Source organism: Phlebotomus papatasi, chromosome 2 (assembly GCF_024763615.1).
Source record: "Phlebotomus papatasi isolate M1 chromosome 2, Ppap_2.1, whole genome shotgun sequence".
Lineage (NCBI taxonomy): Eukaryota > Metazoa > Arthropoda > Insecta > Diptera > Psychodidae > Phlebotomus > Phlebotomus papatasi.
Genome location: NC_077223.1, coordinates 11015310 through 11039095, shown reverse-complemented (window position 1 = coordinate 11039095; position 23786 = coordinate 11015310). Strand labels below are relative to the sequence as shown.

At 32.7% G+C, this 23786-nt stretch overlaps 1 protein-coding gene across 2 annotated transcripts in view; it reads right to left on the bottom strand.

Moving 5' to 3' along the window:
- Window positions 1-23484, bottom strand: part of LOC129803768 (sodium-dependent serotonin transporter) — a 33007-nt gene extending 9523 nt beyond the window's left edge. Inside the window, exons 1-6 of one of the 2 annotated variants that reach the window (XM_055850550.1) lie at window positions 23328-23484; window positions 22719-22863; window positions 12750-13074; window positions 12107-12386; window positions 1842-2049; window positions 715-1462 (exon numbers count right to left, since the gene is read on the bottom strand). In XM_055850550.1, coding sequence (XP_055706525.1) covers window positions 715-1462; window positions 1842-2049; window positions 12107-12386; window positions 12750-12932 — 1419 coding nt within the window. In that variant the 5' untranslated portion in view covers window positions 12933-13074; window positions 22719-22863; window positions 23328-23484. Of the gene's footprint in view, window positions 1-714; window positions 1463-1841; window positions 2050-12106; window positions 12387-12749; window positions 13075-22718; window positions 22864-23315 lie in introns of both variants that reach the window. The other variant, XM_055850551.1, reaches the window with a different exon arrangement.
- Between the last annotated feature and the right edge of the window lie 302 nt (window positions 23485-23786).

Genomic DNA, 23786 nt, shown 5'->3' with positions numbered 1-23786 from the left:
AACGCTGCAGGGAATTTCCTTCAAAAAAGCAATTTTTGTCAAAAAATGCTTTTTTGAAGGAAATTCCCTGCAGCGTTGTATGGCCTCTACACATTGGGAGCAATTTTTGTCAAAAATTGCTTTTTTGAAGGAAATTCCCTGCTGTGTTGTAGGTGGAAATGTCAAATTTCTGTCAAAAACGCAATTTTTGACGAAAATTGCTCCCAATGTGTAGACGCCTTAAACCTCTAATCTGAAGACCGCTTATAAGTATTAAAACGTATTTTTACAAAGTTTTTGCCCAATCTTACGGGATTGAATCTCACCTCGAACCCAAAGAAGCTCAGATCCTAAAGAAACTCAGCTGAAACCGAGAGACATCCCAATAAAATCACTAAAGAGAATTACATTTGAAATTCGGATGCAAGGGTGAAATAGGAGGAAAAAGGTGAAAGGAGGATTCAATTTACTTAAATCTCCAATTGAATGTGTTTGTCATTTATCGCAACAAATAGAGAAAATCCTACAAGAGCATCAATTGCATTCGATGAGCTCTCATTTAGGTCCTAAATGAGTGGTAAAAGAGACGAATTAACTTTAGTCTCTGAACAATTATCCAAAGACAATTTCTTTCAATCTTTAAGGCATTAGAAGGATCAGGAGCTTTTCATAGTCTAAATTTTAAAGCTTTAAAATATCTAAAAGCAATGAAAAATCGGAATTATGAATACTTACATAGGTCATAGTGGGTAGAGCGCAGAGATAAATGCCCACGAGGAGGATGAGGACGAAGAATTCCCTCTTCCGTCCAATTGTCCGTGGATACTCATCACAGAGAGCTGTAATCATAGCTTCTAATCCCCCAAATGTGCTGTCCAAGCCCAATGTAATGAGCATAAGGAAGAAAATAATGGACCAAAACACCGAACCACTCATTGTTGCAATGGCTTCCGGATATACAATGAACACAAGTCCTGGACCTTCCAATCCCACTTGATCAATGGACTTATGTTGCACATGAGCCATGTAGCCCAGCACAGAGAAGATGACAAAGCCTGCCAGGAAACTGGTGAGGCAGTTAATACTGCTGGTGAGGAGAGCATCACGGTAGCAGTTGTTGTTGAATTTATTGTAACTGGAGAGTGCCAGAAGGGTGCCGAATCCTGGACCCAGGGAGAAGAAAATCTGCGATGCAGCATCAATCCATACGCGAGAATTCTTCAATTTGTGCCATTCTGGCGTCAAATAGTACTGAATACCATCAGCTGCGCCAGGAAGAGTTACTCCACGTGCCAGGAGAATTAGGAGAACAACATAGGGCGCTAGGGCTGTAACCCAGACGACTTTTCCTGCACTCCGGACACCCTTCCATAGGGAAAAGTACACCAGTACAAAGACACCAAAGACACAGAGGGCTAGAGATGGTTTCACAGGGCCCATGTAGGATAATCCATCGGATTTTTGCTGCTCCAGAACCTTACGTCTTTGAAAAATATTAAAAATGCCCCATATGGATAAATCCTAATCACTTTTTTAAATCCTAAATATATTTTAACTCTAAAAGAAATTTAATAAATTTTTATTTAAAAAAAGGTCTTAAAAAATAAATCTATTTTCAAAGTAAACTCACTCGAAATAAAAATACGAATCCCAAAACCAAAATCCAATCAATCAATTACATTAGATGTACAAAAAAATCCATCAATTTTATGGATTGCAAGCAATAACTGGGAAAGCACTTAGAGTTCCTCATAAAAACTCCACAAACATAAATTGTGCGACCACTTAACACTTTTATCCACCCCCAAACCAAACAAAAATGCAAATTTTTAGCAGATTTATCAGCATTTTGGCTAACTCACTCAAAGAATTCCCTGGCCGGACTCGTGCCATTGACAATGGTGAGGTTCGTGACGCGTGAACAGTTTGGTGTATTCCATTCATTGCCACACGATGTCCATGGCAATTCTGAGCTAAATGATGCGAATAGGTAGTAAACTGCCCAGCCGATGATAGTGTTGTAGTACATCCCCATATAAACATCAATAAAACAGATTGCGTAGCCGACACCTGAAGTGGATGAATACCAAATCGTTAGACTCATCCAAAATAATGATGAATAAATAGAGTTGAGGATGGAAAAAGCCCTTTTTTCCGCACTTTTCCTTTTGCTTGCAGTTTTGTGTCTTGCAAATTCATTAAACCAACCCAATGAGATGAGAATTGAGACAAGTAAATTAATTTTCTTCCAAGAAATCCTCACTTTTAATTCATTTAATGAATGTCTCTTCTTCAAGAGAGATTCCCTAAAAGTATATATTTGCATAGATCAACAATTCACACTAATTTTGTCCAAAAGAACTTCATTTGAAGTTCGTTATTTAAATTTATTACATGATGATTTTAAAACAGACACACGCTTATCTAAAAGAAAATTGAAAAACCAATGTGGAAACATAAATTTTCAATGTTTTCGACTCCAGTAAAAATAAATTTGAAAAGAACTAAAGGACGAGGATTGAAATAATTTATTTTTAAATTTTTATTTTCAATTTTTTTTTAAATCTAAATAAATAAAAGGATGCTTTTTATTAAAGTTTTTGGATGAAAATTATATGTAGGGGAAGGTGGGGCTACTTTGAGCTATGGGGCTAAATTGGATAAAACGAAGCTTATTTCTAAATGAATCTGGTCCTTATGGCTCCGGCACACCTTTTAGATCAGGATAATTTCATGAAGTTGAAATTCGCATCACTTTCTTTCTCACATGTTTTGCATATGATTATCTCATTCCATTGTACTCTTCTTCTTCTTTTAAACATCACTCCAAATTCAATTTAGCTCAATCGAATTTGCTGTGCGAAAGAATGAGATAGTCATATGGAAAACATGTTAGAAAGAAAAGGATTCGAATTTCGACTTGATGAAATTTTCCTGATCTAAAAGGTGTGCCGGAGTCATTACAATTATTTTATTTATTTAGATCCACACTTAATCTTTTTTTTTGTTTTGTCTATCCTAATTACATCATGTTTAAAAACAAGCACATGGCAAGTTGACTTTTTTATATGGAGCTATTTGGAGCTAATTCCCTAAATTCATCTCGGACTCAGCTCACAGTGCTCCGAGGAAAAGTTGTATTTAAACAAAAATTTAGTATATTTATCCCTCGACGCGGTAAGGGATCTTATAATACGAAAAAACTTCTCAATTTTTAGATATTTAGCGTCACGGTCGCGAGTGCAAAAAAATCCCATAATTTAAATCGAAGTATGAGAAAGTGACTTCAAATTTTAGGCAACTTGCCAGGAGCGAGTGTTTAAGGGCAGAATCACATTGACAGTAAAATGCTCACCGTCACCGTCAAAGCCCTCACCGTATTTCGTTGATTTATGCATTTTCATTGTAATTTTTACTCAAATTTTCCATTACGATATTACCTTGTCTCATACTCGGTGGCACTAGGTGAAAATAATATAAGAAAATTGAAGAAATAAAGCGAAAATGCGATAAACGGTGAGCAAAAAAAACTGTATGAAAAACTGTAGCAAAAAAATCCTACAGTTTTTTTTGCTTATCGTTTATCGCATTTTCGCTTTATTTATTCAATTTTCTTATATTATTTTCACCTAGTGCCATCGAGTATGAGATAAGGTAAGACGGTAATTGAGAATTTGCGTAAAAATTACAATGAAAATGCGTAAATCAACGAAATACGGTGAGGGCTTTGACGGTGACGGTGAGCATTTTACTGTCAATGTGATTTTGCCCTAAACCAAATTTTCTTCAGAAATATGCGAAAAATCGTATAACAATGTAGCCCCACAGCTCAAAATAGATCCACCTCCCCCTAATTACAGTATTTTTTCTGTAAGTCAAGTAATATTTTATCAATTTTGTGCGTTTTGCGTTATCAACACTTAAGCATATACTTCAGGGGAGAAAGCCGAAAGGTATTAGGTAAATAAAACAAACCTCTGGGAAGTCCCCTTATAATGTCGGTTTACCTGCGTGATACAGAAGTATCATCTCAGTGTGAGACTTATCACCAAAGTTGATGTTTTTCAAACAAGATCAAGCTTTTATACCAGAGTTATATCCATAAAGTTTTTATAAGAGAATAATTCCTATGCATAAATCTAACATTACGTATAATACCCAACGCACAATAAATTTTGTTTTGTAAACATGTTTTTGAGATTTCAATGAGAGTGAGTGAGATCTAGATCTAGTCATCTCGCTCATTCTCATGAGAAATTTTGAAAACTTGTTTACAAACAAAAGTTATTGTGAGCTGGTCATAATGCTCAACGCACACTAACTTTTGTTTTGTAAACACGTTTTTGCCATTTCAATTAGAGTGAGTGAGATCTAAATCTAGTCATCTCGCTCACTCTTATAGGCAGTTCCAAAACAAGTTTCAAAAATATTTCACGTCGGTAAACATTCAAATCGGTCAGTATTAAAAATGGTTTAGTAGAAAAACTACAATTTTATTCAGTAAAAAATTGAAAAGTGTTCAAAATATATTTTTAAATCAAAACAAAAATACCAAGATGGGTCGTAAATTTTTGTGTTAACTAGAATATTTTTGGATATTTATCTTTTATGATTTGCGACTGATAAACTTTTTTTTACTGATCATTTTTACTAAAATACTATCAAATCTGCCGCAGCCATAAGAAGTCTAAAGATTATAGTCTATCTTCTAAACCAAAGATAACAAATCAGGAAATTAGGATAAATTCAAAATTGATTTCTCACGTTAATTTGTTTTTATTCAATTCTAAGTCATCTAGTTTTAGAAATAAAAATCAGCGTTAGGTGCAACGCCATGTTCGGTTATGCCCCAATTTCCACTACCTTCAGGACTTTAAATCAAAAAAATGTCGTGAAATTAAAATTACCATATACCTTTTTTTATAAAACTTAATTGTAAATATTGATCGTACTCTTTAACATTGAAATCTAAATTGAAATTATTGTGATGTTTATGAGAAGAAGCAGAGTGCTACAAATTGAGATAGACATATGCATTAATTTTGAAGAAGAAGTGGATGGAATTTTTGATTTTTTGAAATTTTCCTGACCTGAAAAATCTCCCGAAAATTTATTTAAAGTTTACATCGCGTTGGGGCGACCAGGGTAGATCAGCCAGAAAAATTAATTTTTCTTTGCGTATTATTTATACAAAAACATGTTTGAATAAAGACCTCTGCACATTGGGAACAATTTTTATCAAAAATTGCAAATGTTGACAGAATTTTGACGTTTCCACCTATTGCATTGCAGGGAATTCCTTTTAAAAAGCAACTTTTGACGAAAATTACACCCAATGTGTAGAGGCCATAATGGCCTCTACACATTGGGAGCAATTTTTGTCAAAAATTGCTTTTTTGAAGGAAATTCCCTGCAGTGTTGTAGGTGGAAACGTCAAATTTCTGTCAAAAACGCAATTTTTGACGAAAATTGCTCCCAATGTGTAGACGCCTTAAGACTGAATATGTTAAATTGCTTAATATTCTTTCTATTAGAAAAACTTTAACATCTCTCTTCATAATTCTAGGTAATTCATGAGCGTAGCCATATAAGTTTTTCACTGGTTATTGGCTAATATATTTTATAAAGATAATTTTGCGTCACTACTTAAAAGAAGGGAAAGTGTCTCGGATAAATACAAAGTGCAGTGTTGTACGAGATAATTGGTTTTGGCTATGGCTAAATTTTCGATTTTCCAGGCAATTGGCAAACGAAATAGACAGTAACCAGTTCTGCTTCCGTGTCCCCTATCCGTTAAATCCGCATCTTCATTCGTATTAAATTTGTGTATAATGAGTAGCGCACAATAACTTTTGTTTGTAAACATGTTTTTAAAATTTTATATAAGAGTGAGCGAGATGACTAGATCTAGATCTCGCTCACTCTCATTGAAATGTCAATAACATGTTTCTAAAACAAAAGTTATTGTGCGTTGGGCATAAGACTTGATTTCAAATGAGCAAAATTTATGAATCAAAAATATTTATTGAAACAAATAATTGTATTTTGAACAGGTGAAATTATTATGAATCCCATCTATTTTAATAAGTGTTTAGATGACAAAGATTCTCATGAATTATAACCACTGAATTTACCATAAATCGAGTGGACACCTGTGGAGCAATATCAGCTAAAATGGCAAAATATATGCAATAAATGGATTTTCACGCTTAAATAATTTATAAATAATGGAAATGTTAAACTATTTACACGAATTTATTAAGCGATAGCTATTTATTAAATTACACAAGGATGCTTTTTTAGTCAATTCTCTAGAGGTAATACAATCTATCTTCTGTGTCCTCAAACTAACCAAAATCTTTTCTTTACAAAAACAATATCAATATCAAATTTACAGGTGAAACTTAATCCATTTCGGAAGTTGCTTCAAACCACAGGTTTGTCACGAAATAAAGGCGAATAATATGAGAATGTGAAAAAAAGTGTTTAATAGATATTTCCCTTGAGATCTCACGAAAATAAATATCACCTCAGCATTTGTCCACAAAGAGTTGGAGTGGCTGTTTCTGTGCATTTGAAAATAGTTAGTTCAATATTCCATCCTTCTCTGCTGTGCAAATATTACACAGAAAAGCTATTTTCTGGAGAGACACCCTCAAGAGTTTCCCATCATTTGAGATTTTCCACTCAGAAAAGTAAAAAAGAAGCTCTTTTGGTGAACAAATGGCTCTTCTATGTAGCTAAACTGTAATCAATAAGGCTCTTTAACTCTTTTGGGAACATTTTCGTCAACCGCGCAAGAATGATTAACACAATTGATTGTGTCCAGAACATACTTGAGAAATGCGGGTTCTCACAAAATTATCACATAATAGTATTGCTTTAGTAAATAAAATTAAATTGCGTTCTTGACTTTTGCAGTCCTGTTGATTTTTACAGCCATTTCTTTTAAATGTTGAACAGCAAAAAAATCAGCGTATTTCCCGAACGTTCGTGTCTCTATTGCCTTCATCAAGGATGGCAGAAAAATATCTTGCATTGGTAGCTCTATCGGAGCTAACAAAGCACGTTTAGCCTTGTATATATCCCTTTACAGTCCAGAGAATTTGTTGCGAATCATTAGAATCGCCAGTAATTCATTTTCGCAACTCAATTACTTACAGAGCCACTAGCGGCAGTTTAACTAAGTGAGCATTTTCAAAAGAGCTTAAAAGTTATAGTAGAATTTTTATTATTTTTAATGGAAAAAATAGAAAATAAAACAAATAACTAAATTAAATTAGGGGAGGGTGGGGTAGTTTAACGACGGGGCAGTTTCAATTTTTGCATATTCTTCTTATCCCTTTGAAAGAAATGGGATAAAACCTTTATGTTATTGAAGAGATAACCGAGACCCATGTTCATAAAAATAATTAATTTCGTGACGCTTCGCGTTTGAATTCTGTAATTGATTTTATAAAACTGCATCAAAATGAAACTTTTTGTAATGTTTTATTTTCAACAATTTCTCAACTATTGCACTTATCTATCGAAGTAACTTTATTGTATTAATTTACTAGTGGTTTTATGATTATTATAAGGCATTTAGCATTGAATGAAATCTAAGGCGCTTCTGACAATTTTCATTTGAGTTCCGAAAGTTCGCGAGGGGCAGTTTCATGCAAGCACACGGAGAAGTTTCCAGAGTCTAACAATTTACTTTTTTAATCAAAATTAACTTAAAATGATCATTGAAAACGTTTTGTAGTTTATTTTGTATATAAATTTCGAAATTATAGAAAATAGTATTTACTAAAAGTTCATAAATTTTTTTTAAAAATAATCTTTTAGTGTTTTTTAAGTGCTTAAAAATGATGAATTTAATTGTTTTAATATATTTTCTGAATGTTTTCTCCAAGATATTGTAAATTTTTTTAGTATTATAAAAATTCAAGTCTTTAAAATACTATTATAATACTGTTATACTAAAAAGGGCATGTTCTAAGGCGTTATAATGATCCAACAATGTACAGAATTGGCTTAGCATTACAAAAGACATTTCTTTCGTATAAAAATTCAAAGAAAATTGCTTAATTAATGAGAAATAGGGGAGACTGGGGCACATGTAACCATTTTCGATAGATGCGAATTTGAGGTGATTTTCCAAGCACACAGTTATTTTTTAGAAAATCTTTCTTAGCTAATGTTTTACCCTTGGGTATAGGCAATACATCGAGGGTAATGCGGATGCTGGAAAAGAATTGAGTTTTCCATAAAAATAAAATTTGTTTCACTGTGCATTTTTCTCTTTTCACAAAATACCTGGGGTAGAAGTAAACACTTTCTGGGGAGGATGTAAACACCCTTTTCTCCACCCTTGAAATTAACTTTGCACCACTTTCGATTATTTTAATTACTTAAGAGATATATAAAGACAGCATACTTTTCAAAAAATCACGACACTTTTTACAAAGAATAATTAAAATAGCAAAAAAAGTAAAAGCATGCATATCAAAGACATTTTTCAATGGAGTTTCCCCATATTTTGACATCATGTGACTTTTTATTGAACACAGCACCACCAATTTTTTCGTAATCTATGAATTATAGAAAATGAATTATAAATTATGAAAATGAATTATAGAAAAGCTATGCAAGCCATTGTGAGGAGACCTCGGCCTCGAGGCAGACCTAGGACAAGGTGGCTGAATCAAATTCAGAATCTTGCCTTGGAACGCCTCGGGATCGAACTCGAACATCTTCCTGAAGTGGCGGAGGACCGACAGGCGTGGGCTGCTAGATTGGATGTCATGGGCCCGCGACCCCAATAGGGATAAGCGGTTGAAAATGAATGAAAAAAATGAATGAATGAATTATAGATATTTCGCATGAAAGGTCAATTTTCCGCTCTTTTACCTACTCATTTTGTGAAATTGAAATTGCCTGTTTACATCTACCCCAAATGCTGTTTTCTGACCAATTATTAATTCTTTTGAAATAATGAGAATCTCAATTTCTCTAGTAAATGCATAAATATAATCCTAAAAGATGTAGGAAAGAACTGGTATTGCTACATTTCGATTATTTTACACAGTTTTTAATCTCCAGGTGGAAATCAAAATGACTAAAATAATCAAAATATCAACATTTTCGGGAAAAACGATTTTTATTTTTAAAGTATTAGGATTTTATTGACCAATTCATCTGTGGACATACATCCCCATGGTATCTATGAATGCTTATGGGATTTATCCTCTGGAGTCTTAAAATTAATGAAAAAAATCACAGTGTTTACAACTACCCCAGTTTACTACTGCCCCAGTTCCCCCTACACTTGGAAATCTTTGGCGATATTTTATTTTCTCTGTATGATAAATTAGTGTTCAAATTCTGTTATAAAGTTCTTATTTGATTATATTTTTAGGTTTTAGAGTATTAGAAGACTTCAAAATAGTAATTTCAATCAATTCTAGTATCGCAAGTTTCCTATAAACACGTTTTATCTTTCTCAAAAATTGCCTCATATTTATCTTGAAATTGCCCCGCAATGGGGGACTTTCACACATTCTGCCTCTCAAGTGAAATGAATTTCCCCACAGTAGACTAATGAAATTAAGGGATTATTGTTATTATTTTTATTAACCCTAAACCCAACTGTAATTCACAGAATATACAAAGTTTTACTTCTGTTTATCATCTTTTTGCAAAATGGTCCCAAAATCCATTTTGCAATTTAGGGGTGAAACTGCCCCACCCTCCCCTAAATAAATTCTGAAATGTTACAGTGTTTGAGTATTATTTTAATCGTAAATAAAAAGTTTGATTTGAAAAGTGATTTCTGGGTAATACAAGGAATGATGTTACTAGTCCAATACCATGATTTAAGGCATTGTCAATACATTTATTTAAAAGCATTATTGGTTAAGGACAAACATTAATTCATAAAGGACTTACTAAGTCCCTAAATAAAGCACTTTTTAGACGGTATTAGCGAAATGCAACGGCAAAAATGTGAATTAGGAACGTCGCATCGGTCTGGTCAGGATTCACTCCATAAATATACTAAGTAAACAAAAAAATCGTTGGTTTTCAAAAGATTTGATATTTATCAATCTTCTAATTCGTGTGACATTTCTAACGGATAAGCAAGAGTCTACTCTACTGTATCAGTATCTGAGAATATCGATATTTTTTACCGACTTATCCTCGTTGTAGGGAAAGGTTTTCAAGTTTCATATTTTTTCCATATTGCTTTGATGACTACGGGAGCAAGAAAGAACCTCCATGCGTATTTAGGGCTCGTATCGGAACTGAATGAGTGCTCCTGGACAGTCTCCGGGGACTGATTGATCCTTCCACCACGATGCTAAAATTGAGTGTCGAAAAGAACCAGGGGCATAACATGTCCTATGTTTCCCATATATTTCTAGCGAGCCGAAAAAACTTTTGAGTTTATTAGCTGTTTTCTGTCATTATAGAATGAATTAGCAAAAAATACTAATACAAAATAAAAGCCAATTTAATAACGAAGAGGCAACTGAAAACCCTAAATTGTCAACTTTCGTAGTTTTGGAGATATCTCGTGAAATGTGTACAAAAATAGGGAAAAAATTATACTAAAACCGGTCGCATTTTTCAGAGCTAATGTCACCCCCCTGAAAAGAACACACGAACACCTCAAACACAACTTTATAATGACTATGACCTATTTTTTCAGGAAATGTGTGACTTAAGACTAGCAAAGCCTCACCCTTAGAAAAGTTTAGACATGATTACTAATGTATAATAGTAGAATGGGATATTATTGCCATATTAATTTAAAATGATTACAATAATCATAAAATATTTTTTTCATAACAATTTTATTAGTAATAAGAACGAAAGGCAATATTTAGGTAGATAAGTTATGGCAATTATTTCATATAGATTTCACAAAATATTACATGGTTGTGTTAATTAAATGAAATTGATAATTGCAACTAATATCAGTAACGAATTTCATTTAGTCATAACTACCAATATAAATACATGAGCCTATATTTTTATATAGTTCTGTCAACTTTTGCAAGAGTTACGCAGGGTTATTCAACTAATTCTGGTCAACTATTTCATTTAGTTACCCGAACTACATATGAAGTTGGGTCTATATTTACTATATTTTATAGTTCTAATAACTGTATATGAGCTTCTCCTAACTAATTTTTTCTAAGAGTGCTGCAAGCCTTCCCCTATCATTTAACTCTTCATGTTATATTTTTTTAAGGTCCTCAATTTCATACATTTAATTGAATATTCGGTTAAAAGCAATCAATATGTCTTCCTTACAAAACACTTATTTAAGGGTTTGCACAAAGATCTTAATTAAGTACTTAGCGTTAAGGATAAGTTCTGCGATTTTTCTTTCTGCTACTCGTCACAAAATGCTGACGCTTGTTTAATTATCACACATTTTTAAGAAGTTTATTGCTTTGCAAGTCCTTAAAATTAAGAGATTAAGTTAATTATTAACTACGTTTTGGCTTGTAAAAATAATAAAATACATGAAAATTTATTTCTCTGTTACAAATCGTCCGAAAGATGTGTATCTGACTTAACTGTCAAAACAAAAACATCCTTTTGACAAACTTTTAACAAACAGCATTACAAATATTATCTACCATAGTTAGAATTTAATTTGCTAAATACTATAATAATGAACCTGAAAATTTAATCTTCGGTAGTCTGATAAACAAGGACGAAAAGGACAATAACCATTGGAAAAAAAAGCTAGACATGGAGGTGTTTAATATGAAATTGTGTCTCTGTGAGTTTCCAATGCAAGAGATAGAGCAATAATTAAAATGAAATTTATTTCCATCTGTGTAATTTTGCAAATAAAACCATCCCGAGGAGACACATATGGAAAAGTGGATGATTCTCCCTTTTATATTTTCCTAACACGACAATTTAATGATTTGTGACATGAACATTATTCGTCGTAATTGAATTCCATAAGAGAAAATCTACAGCTCATTCCCCTTCTTTTGCCGAGAATCAAATCAAAATGATGAAGAGTTGCAAATTTGTAGGAAGAATCACTCTCAGATTGATTCCCAAAGGCTAATCAACATATGTGCCTCCAGGACAAATTCGAGAGATTTCCACTTACCTTTCAGTGCTGGACAGATTCGCTTCCAAATACTGAGGCAGCCACATCGATGAAACTGCCCAAGGGCCAGTTCCATGTAGAAGAGCGGTAGTCCGCCCAGGAGGAGCATGATGCAGTAGGGTATCAGGAAAGCTCCACCACCATTCTGGTAGCAGATATAGGGGAAGCGCCATACATTGCCTAGATCCACGGCAAATCCCACAACGGCCAGCAGAAATTCCGCCTTCTGACCCCAAGTTTCGCGGCCATTCTCCTGCGTCAGGGAGACAACGAGGACACGCTGCAAAAAAGGGGGATAATCCAAGAAAGTGCTGCATAATTGAATTTATCTTCTCGCACAATATTTCCTTATTAATTTTATTGCTCCGTACTCTATAGATAGAGCGATAATATAATCCTTCTATTTTGACCCGAAAAGATGGACGTTATGATTTTTGAAGGCTCATAATTAAACCTTCAAGGTTTAATTCTCAATCAATTTGTCGGAGTTTTTATTCATGTGAAAAATATTGAGATGCCTAAACTGAATGTATTAATTTTTACAGGTTAAACAGTTACAGATATACACTTATGCCCTTCGATGGCACGCCATAAAATAAAACATTACATGGAATTTCTTGAAAATATTCCTCCAGTAACTTACCTCCTTGTTGGTATTAACCATTTTGGGTTGGAGTGGGTCACTCTCTTTGGCTGGCGTCGGATGCGCCTCTCCCGTGTCCTCCGACGCTGCATTTCGCTCACCTTCCGCCGCTGGCCAGTGCGATCCTTTCCCTCCACCCTCACCACTCTGACCAGATGTATTCATCAAGTCCTCATTCGTCATGTTGCCCCGGGTACTGGTAACCTCCCGTATTTATCTTCTTTTGATGCCAAACCCCCGCGCAAATATTCCGACTGCCTAATGCGACTTTATTAGACAATCTTCTCGATGGATCTGGCGCTCATGTTCCTCCGTGGTTGACTTTCTGCAAATATTTAGAGATGCATCTTGAGAATTCTTCACTCCCTCGAGAGTAGAGTCTCACTGGATTGCTTTGAGTTTGAGTAAAAAAAAGCGAATGACTTTTCTCTGTAAAAAGATTTCACGATGCACTCAGAGAAAAGCATGACAAAATTGAGAGGGATAATTATAAACACTATAATTACCTTAATTATTTTTCTATGTGGAAAAATCTTCAATCGTCATGGCTCCGCCACACCTTTTAGTTCAGGAAAATTTCATGAAGTCGAAATTGGAATCCTTGTCTTTTTCACACGTTTTGTATATGTCTATCTTATTCTTTCGCGCCCCAAATTCGATTAAGCTAAATTGAATTTAGAGTGATGTTTAAACGAAGAAGAAGAGTACGAAAGAATAAGATAAACATATGAAAAGCGTGTGAGAAAGACAAGGATTCCAATTTCGACTTCATGAAATTTTCTTGATCTAAAAGGTGTGCAGGAGCCATCAAGAGTAAAATTAGGAAAAACATTATTTGAAAAAGACAAATAGGGGAAAGTACTTCGAACGTTCATGCCTTCGAATAATGTGAATTTTCTTTTAGTTTTCCTAAGAAACTTACACATTTCTATTAAATATTAGTTGGCTTATTGTCAAATGTTGATAAGTCCATGTTAATTTACTATAAATCTCTTACGAAAAACAAAAGAAATTCACATTATTCGAAGGCATGAACGTTCGAAGGGAGAGCACTTTCCCCTAGTGCAAAATGTCTTAATCCTCATAAAACGCTTTTAAAGCTAATTTATGTTTAAAAATAAAAAATAAATTAACTCTCTCTGGGGGGAAAATAGAAATAGTATTAAGGTCTTTTAGAGAAATGTCCTATATCGTATTTAAATAAAATTACGTCACTTAAAATATTCTAAAACTTACATTTAACCACCAATAGTTTCCTTGAAACAGAATTGACAATCATTCTTTCCTTTTAATAAACTAAAAAATTAGGATTAGAGATTAGACTATTTAAAGTCCGCTACTTATCTCTTCTTTAAAAGCTCCCCAAGCGGCATTAGATATATAAATAATGTATGTCTCAAATGTAACCAACATATTTTCAACGTAATCAAGCTATTACTAAAAAATATAATGTATGAACATTATGAAGGTATATTATCTGAAAATTATGTGCGTTGTATGCTATAAAAATAACTTAACTAAAAAATGTATAGAAAATATCAGTTATTTTCTATTAATACAAACAATACGTTTTATTTGATAAATTCGAGTTAATATGTTGGTATTTTCCCTTAAAATTATGACTACATGTTTTTATAATCCATAAATAAGTCATAATATAATCCACTTTTGAGTGAAAATGTGTAAATCTATGTCGAAAATATCGAAAGTATAATTACTTTACATATTCTTGCTGTTATGTTCACATAATGTCGTTAAATTATATGAACATCATGTTTTGATATATTTTAGTTACATTTGTTCCGTGAAGGAGACAAGTTATGTCCAACTTGTGTTCTTTTTATATAACACTGACAGTTTGTCAAAATCTGCTTTATTTACTAATCAGCGATATCACCCTGAGTTCAAATTTGTGAAAAAAGTGATGTGTTTCACAAAATTAGAGTATGAAAGTGCATCAATGTCAGCAGTAGAGTGGAGTACTGAGTTAGAAGTGATAAAATTTAGCAAGATAAGGAATATTCACGGATAAATAGTCAATTAATACTGTGTTTGTTTGCTAAAAATTTCTTTCTTTAATTGCAGTGTATAGCGGGAGTGAAAGCGTTAGAACACACTTTTCTAATCATTTGTTGTAAAACTGAGTTGCAGAAAATATGCCCAGAAATGTCGAAAAATTTTACCAAAATCATAAAATTGGCCTGTTTTGACACTTGATGTTGTGTAGTTACATTATTGTTGTAAAGAATCTGCATTGTAAATATACTGCACGACATAATGTAGATAAAATAACAAAAATGTGTAAAAACGTATTTTCTTCCGCATTTCTTGCTCTATCAGGTTATAATATCTTAATTTTATTTTATCGGAACTAAAATAGGATTATGGCGTGGAAAATTACAGAAAATAGGTGATGGCAAACTCAATTTAATGGAAAAAGTATGCAAAAAACATTGACGAGCACCGATATTTGTCCAGAATTGTGTTTAAACTGATGTATTCTATCAATAGACTCAATAAAAACCTGAGATCTATAAGTTTTTTTTTAATGATATGCTGGAAAAAGCAATAAAACCACATAATTTTATTTTCTTTAATTTCCCGGCTTTCTATTACGAATTTCAAGTTGGGAATGTAATATTGTTCACTAAAATTGTATCCTCTAACGGAAAACACTCATTGCATTAAAGTTTCATACGCGATAAAAGTGCACGAGACATACAAAATGTTACTAAATTGTTGAGGACAAATAATAATTGATTCGAGGAAAATATTTGAGTAAGTTTTAAAGAAAAATTCCAAAGAAATGACAGCTCTTCAGCCGATAGTTATAATACTGACATTACTGAGTGATTATATTTTGTTCAGTCATAATCGATACATTTTGCCGTACATAATGCCGTGATTATATATAAAATAAAAAGTTGTTATATTTTGGATGTAAAAATTCCCCATTCACCCGAATATGGACCTCTTTTATACGGTTATATAGAAGAAATTTGTAAAGTCTTCGCCATTATTTTCATATATGTCAGACATCTCTACTCATTTATAGCGATAAATGCTCCTTGGGTCTGTTTTAAATATCTAAAGGCTTCTTCTAAAAATTGTCATATTGGATTTAATATTCCTTGAGAATTAGTCATTATTATGAGTGTTTGCGGAAGTATATTTAATAATATCAATAAGCAAGGACAGAGGATAATGAAGATATCGCTATTTTCATAATAGACACAGCTCATGACTATTTTTGCAAGAGTGCTTTACTCTTAATAAACTATATATTCGCGCTTGTTTGCAAAACATTTAAATAATGGTACTAAATTTCTAATTGTACCTAAAGCGTAAGTTAGTATGAGATTATGCTGACCATAACCGTAATAAAGTTTTCCAAGCTGTATGTAGCACTATGAATTTCTCGTAATATTTTCACAATTTTCCTATGTAAGAGACAAACATAAAAGGGTTAGTGAAATATATTTATGGTTTTGTTACATTTTTGATATGTGTTTTTAATTTAAAAAAAATCATTCACACCTAAACCTTCATAAACATATCAATCTATTGTCAAATTGGGGAAATAGACTAACTAAAAAAACATTCTAACAAACTGACTTCATAATTTCAGGAAAGAACATGGAAAAGTCTTTTAAAAAAAATCAAAAAATTTAAAAAAAAGAATGATATTAATGCCCTAAGCCAGAAGTTTTACGATTTAGCTACTGTATATAACAATTTTGAAAAATATAATCAGAATAAAGATGAAAATTTGATTGGACAGAGAGAAAATTTAATTTAAGAAATTATTTGATAATTTGCTCTTATTTAAAAGATTTTTGATATTTTTAAGATCCGTATTAAGGTGTTTGTGCGAAAAATAACTAAAGAGCTTTATTGATGTGCTGTGCATCTTAAGCTTTTTAAACCCAATTTAATAAAACGCCACGGCTATTTCCATCTTGTAAAGAAGTAGCCAATAATGCTTTTCAGTCTTTTAAAATTATTGAAAGTAAAATATGTCTATAAATTTTTTGAATTTTTTAATAGAAAAAAATACGCAACTTAAACGCAAAAAATAGAGATTAATGAATCTCAAATTTTGCTCAAGTTTGCAGTTATACTTTTCTTTGAACAAATGTGACTTTTTATTTTAATTATATGACTTTATTTGCATGATATCAATCAATGTATGGGAGCATGGCAAGGAACCTCGACGTGTATTTAGAGCTTTTCAGAACTAAATCGGTGCTCCTGGACAGTCCCCGGGGACTGACTAATCCTTCCACCACGAGGCTAAAAATTTCTCGACACGATTATTAATAATAATTAAAGTATAATGAAAAACTACCGATGACTATATCAAAAACTTTGTGAATCTATTTACTAATTTAAAGAATGAAGCCAAAGTGAGCCTTTTTATTTAGAATTTCCAAGGAATATGACAGTTTTAGTTAATCATTACCATGAAAGTTTGGTATAAATTTAAAATAATTTATACTTGGACTAGTTTGTGTTATTAAGGTGTCGAATATCTACTAAACTATCAAAAAATAATTCCAGAAATCAGTGACTTTTAATAAAAAATAAGGATTAAACATTCTCTGAATAAACATTGAACATTGCTTTAGAACATTGCTTGAACATTCTAAATTTTAAATTATGTCAATATTGGTATTTGAGGAGAATATTTTTGGAGGAATAACCATTTAAGGATGATTGTATCACGGGTGACAAAAAAAAAAACAATTTTTTCTACGGTTTTCTATTATATATTTTGCTCTAAGAAGTCAGAAAAAAGAATTTTTCTGACTCCCAATTTTTGATCCTCTCGTCATTAAAGAGTTAAACCAATTTTTTAACTTAAAGAATAAGTTTTCATGAAAAATCAAACAAAAAGAAACTAGTTTTAATCGTTTTAATACAGCCTTAATGAATTTAAACTTATTAAAAAGCTAAAAATTAATAAAATTCTTTAAGCGACCTTAAATCTTTAGATAACCATTTAGGAACTATTTTTTTAAAAAGGTGTTCTTTGATCCATTTTTGCATTTTTTTTGACGATTTTGACGAATTCAGAGGTACAAAAACGTTCTTACGGGATCTGAATAGGTCTATTCAGGCGAAATTATGACTTTAGCTTGAGAATAATATCCCAAAAGAAATATCCTTAAATTTAAAGGTCTTTAGACTTAACTCGGAGCTGCACAAATCTTTTTATTATTTTATTTTAATCCGATTTTGATTATTAAAAGTGATGAGGATAGCTGTTAAACTTTTTTATTAGTTATTCAAACAGTGAATATTAGCATTTTTTTTTGCTCTAGAGAAAATGGATCAAAAGTAGCTTGAATCTTCTTCTGATGCTTTCTTTTTATGGAAAATTACAAAGCTTCTGTTTAAAATTTACACCAATAAATTCAAATTGTTTAAAATATTCAAACATTTCTAAATTGTGATTTTTTTCTTGGTGAAAATTCCGACAAAAATATTCTTTTACGTATTTCAAAACCTAACAACCGCAAACACCTTGCGGTTTTCGTAAGGTGAAAGCTATCTAAATACATCATGCAAGAAGACTTTTTCTTGAAGAAAATGCCAAGAAATTCATCAACAATTGAATGGAAAATACTCTTAGCCTGCATTTAAACGAGGGCATTTAAAAAATGCACCCCACTGTGCTATGCACCGGCGAGTCTTGGAAAATCTCCCCTTGAGGTTTGTGTCTGAATAAAATCTCTCAGTTAGCTGTTATAATACTCCCATTTGTGTCTCGACTAAAATAGAAAGTCTAGCAGACTTTCTATTTTATTCCAAAACGTTTCAAAATTGCTTTGAGGTACGTGGTAATTTAATAGAAACCAAAGGGTTACTAAGTAAATATTAATGGATGATGAAAAGTGCGATATTTTATGCGTCAAAAGGTAGGCAATTGTCACTCAGAGAAAGCTCAGTGCGATATTTTGTGCGCCTGAGAGTAGGCAAAATGACACGGTCAGAAAGCTCAGTGAGACATTTTTATTTCGAAAGAACAGTTTCGAATCAAAAGTCCCCCCTATAAATGCCGCCTTAGAGTCTAAAAATATTTTCTGTAAAGCTCCTATTAGAAATTCATACAAAAATTAATACTGCACCGATTTTAATAATTTTAGACAGATATGAAAAGCTTGACAGGAAGACTTTTTTTTTTAGAAAGCTTTTTCTTGAAGAAAATGCCTTGAAATCGACAATAAATTTAATGGAAAACACTCTTTATTTAGAGAGTCAAAATATTTTATGTAAAGTTTTCATTTATAAACTCTTTAAAAAAAAACTTTAATTCTGCACAGATTTTGATTATTTTGTGCAGATGTAGAACTCTTGAGTGATTTACTTATTCTAAGAAACATATTACAGATTTCTTTGAAAAATTTCCTCAAAAGCTTTCCCAAAGTCCTTCTAAATATCCGTTTTGAAGTTCTTAAGATTATGTACAGCGTTTCTTTAAAAAAAATCGATATAAATCCATTTTAAATTCGAATTGAATGATTTGGTAGTTACGATAAAATCAATCTGTGTTAGCTTACAGTTTTATAATTTATTTATTAAAAGTTATCGCATTAAGGGCTCGTTTTAAGAAAAATAAAACTGAACTGAAATTTTTTCTCCGGAAAAATTTTCAAAGGGTAGGGGAAAGTGACCATGCTTTATACTGCAAAATGATTTCCAAGGTTTGTGATTATTTTCTGATTATCACACAAACCGAAGCGATTCTCCCACTATGACAAAAAAATGTCTCACTTATTAGGTTCATAATCCAACCTCAAATAGTTCCTGAAAAACCTTAGATTTTCCTCAAGAAGAAAATGGAAATTCAGTGGCGATTTTTATACAAGTTGGGTCCGGTGCCTTCCTGTATAATAATTGATTCGACAATTCGGAGGCCCATTTTCACTGTAAAAATTGCACCGGATACAAAAAATTTCACATTAATATTTAGACGGAACTCTAATCTATCTGCTTAAATCATTTGTACGACTGGTTTTTAGTTTTAAAATCAGTTTTATGTAATTTTTTTATGACATTAGGGCACTTGCGAAAACCATTTTTTCACTTTGAGTCCAAGAAAATGTCACTTTGCAACCTTAAAATTCAGGCAACAGGGTTGAAGGTTATGTCAATTGTCGATAAAATTGGAGGATTACAATAGGTGTAATTATGAAAGAATCACATCTAATGACAGAGTTGCCACTTTTAAATTATCATTCATGGACCCTTCTTAAAATATAGGATGGACACAGGTAGAATTTATGAATTTGTCACTACCCTCAAAAACAGTGTCCCCAAGTAAAAATATTTTTACATAAATATTAATACTGATGAACCCTCTATGTGCCTATGATTAGCAATTTTCCTGAACAGCGACATTAATTAAGAAAAAACTTATGAAATATCATGTATTGAAATTACAGTTTTGGACCTATTTTTGATTTTTGCTTCCTGAAACTAGGAAAAAAGAGCTAGGTTCCTAATTTTTTCAGGAAGTGTGAGTCTTAGGACCAGCTATTAAAATATATTGCCAAGAGTTACAACTATTGATTAACACAAGAAAAAAATAGTTATTATCAAGCTTGGATCGTATCAAGCATGGTCACTTTCCCCTAGTTATGACAAATGCTAATTATTTAACACTAAACCTACCGACCGTTTTTGGCCGTTTTTTGGTCAAATTACAAAGCGCGGTAGGGTGTATGATATTCAACAAATTTGTATGGGAAAAGAGCAAAAAATTAAAATTTAAACACTGAAAAATATATTACATGCAAATTTTAAGAAATTCATTAAGATAGTGACAATGTACCATTGAAATATGTATTAATTTTAAACCGGTCAATTTGACCGGGTCTTGGTAGGTTTAGTGTTAACTGACGATTATGAGTTAGTAGGGGAGACAGGGGTAGAATTAGCCAGCAAATGAAGCTTTTTTTTCGCGCATGATTTGTGAAAAAATGATAAAGTTTGTCTAATGTTTTTATGTTTCATAAGTAGCATTAAGATATTGGCTGTATAAAACCGTATAGTTCAGAGCTCTCAAATCCTTGGCTTTTTCTAGAGATGATAATGAAAAAAGTATGACACATTGGCTACACCTGTCCCGGCCTGGGGTAGATTTAGCCACTTTCGGGGTGCTATTTGCCACCAGTTTTCCAGACGAAATTTTAAAACTGGAAATACCAAGTGTTATTTCACTTGATCCACTGAAGCCCACTGATACTAAATATGTAACTTAAACCTAATGAAAAAGACTTTAGCCGACTTTTTTATGACATTTTTGTAATTGTGGCAAAATTGATGAAAATATCCTGAAAAAATCTATTTCACAAATTTTTCATCCGAATGGCAATATTGCTTGGAATATCAATAGTACTCTTTCATCTAACAATTATCCATGTATTAGTGAAAAATCATTGATAGTTTTATCCGGCCACGGAAGAGTGGCTACAACTGCCCCGAGGGCTGTTTTAGTGTTTTTCATCTTATATAAAAAATTGGATAATAATTATCCAATTTTTTATATATTTTTAATTAGGTTTATGAAACCAGAAACGAGGCAAAACTATGAAATCTTGACTACAAACTCAGAAAACAAAATCCTGGTCCAAAAACTGAAACATCAAAACTGCAGTTTTATACCCATTTTATAAAAATGCTTCTAAATTGTAGGATAACAGGATCAGACTTATAAATATTTCTGGGAATATGGGGATGTGTTCCTACTTTCATTAAAAAAATACTTTGCTCAAGGTACATTTTAAGAGAACCGAGAAAAATCCACTGTCTACTTCTGCCCCTGGCTAATTGTACCCCGGTCTCCCCTAATAGTGCTTTTCTTGGGTAAAAATGTCCTTTAGGCGATCTGAGGTGCAACCGCCCCTTCATGTCCATTCTCCGCTACGACCTTGCTTTTCGGAATAGATAATTTTAAATGCTTTAAATACACCTAATCTAAAGCCTTATTGACATGCAACTTAAGTATTAAATTTGTTGAAATATTTCACATCTTTCGTGTCCTCTGATTGGCTAGAGCTTTAAAGCAATCAAAAGCTCCAGCCAATTAGAGAATGCGATAGAACTAAAATATAGTATATTTTGTTTATTTTCAAATAATGCATTACAATGTAGATGATAATGCTAAGTTACAAATTTTCTGTGATTTTTTCTGAGTGCAACATATTCAATATTCATTTTTGTTACGAATCACAGAAAAAAAAAGATTGGTATATTTAAATAAAAGAATATTTCACACATCATTACATTCTGCGTTTTTCCGTTTTGCGGAAAATCCTCTTTCCGTGTGAGTCTTTCGAGAATAATTTGTTAAAATTGACCAATATTATGTAACAATCAATATCCTATGTTCAATAGAATGTTGTATCAAAGAAAATAAACTGGCTTATTTAGAGCAATCCCTGGATCATTTTTGTGGTTTTCCCGACAAACATTCACCCAAAATTAATTATCTAGCATAGCAAGAGTTGCATAGTGTTTTTTTGGTCATGTCCCGCAACATTTACAACAAATGGTTGAGGGCAAAGAACGCAATGGAAATTGATTTGGTGGAAGAATTGAGCGGAAAATGGCTTTTCCCTCCCTTTTTTTTTGATATAGTCTGATGAATTTTTTAAATTTAGGTGTGTTCCGTGATTTGAAGAATGCGCCACTCTGTCGCAATTAGAGGAGCTTCTTATGAAGAAAGTTTTAATTTTTTTTTTCTCCAGGAGGGAAATACCAATTTTCTTTCTGGGTTTACCTGAAGAGGATGTGTGATGCCTTGTTTTATTGCTCAAACCATTTTTCCCCGGCGGATTCCGCGTGTTTGAGTCGTAAATCAGGCAGAAAAGGAACTTTTATTAAATTCTCTTGGTTTTTCTTCTCACAACATTTTCACAAAACTAGAACTTGTTATGCATTAACATGATGGATTGGACTCACCATTTTGTTCACAAGACAAACAATTCACCAAAATCAGGAGGTTTCTTTCGATTTCAGGCGTCACAAGGAGATCACTAATTCTTCAAGCTAATTATATCCGGAACGGGCATTTTTTCAGTTTTCTTTCTTTTTTTTTATTTGTTGACTAACCCAAGCGCGCCGAAAAGAAATAGGAAAAAAAACACCAATTATTCACAGAAGAAAAAATTTTTTTTGAGGAAAAGAATGTCTCAAGAAATTTATTTTGTGCGCGGATTATCAAACGGGGAAAAATTGGGCGAATGGTGGGCTTGTGTTTTGAGTTTCAATTTTTCCACTTTTCTAAAATACTTCTTCAATAAATCACGTTAAAATGATGGAAGAGGGCTCTTTTCATTTTGGATTTCTCTCTCTCTTATTCAACTCTAATTCACTGTGAATACCAAAGTCACAAATATTTTAAATTTTGAAAAACAAAAACAATTTTCTTTTGAGCTCGACACATTACACCGTTTGGGATTAATTTATTTCAAAACACACCCAATAAATTTTGAGACAAAAGACTGATGAAAATAAATTGGCAAAAAATCTCTACTATATAGCAAGATATTTCCTCACTTAAATACACACTTTGGATCACTTGAAGGCCAGGCCACTTGCTGAGGCTGCCACCAGAAAACTGACTCCCAGTTGGATCCCGCCGTTGAATTTATACGCGTGCCGAAGGTGGATTCTTCGGTGTTGCTGCTGCGTACAAGAGTTTCAATTGCAGAATCACCGACACCCTCTCGATGATTTGTCAATTTTTGCCATTTCCCATAAAGTGATCACTTCCGTCGTCAGGGATCCTCTCCCTCTCCACGAGGAATTGGGGTCGCGCCTGTTGTTGTCTCCAAGTCCACCAGACTGGAAAGACGGCATGACCAAGCAGTATTCTCTTCCCCATCCAGGACACTCAAAGAATTGCACAGTGTTGCTCCTCATTAACTTCAAGCATAAGAGAAAAGCGCACTTGATAGTGGAAAATACAATTTTCTAATAAATTAAAGAAACTCGTGATTTATAAAACACGTACATGAGTTATTTCCA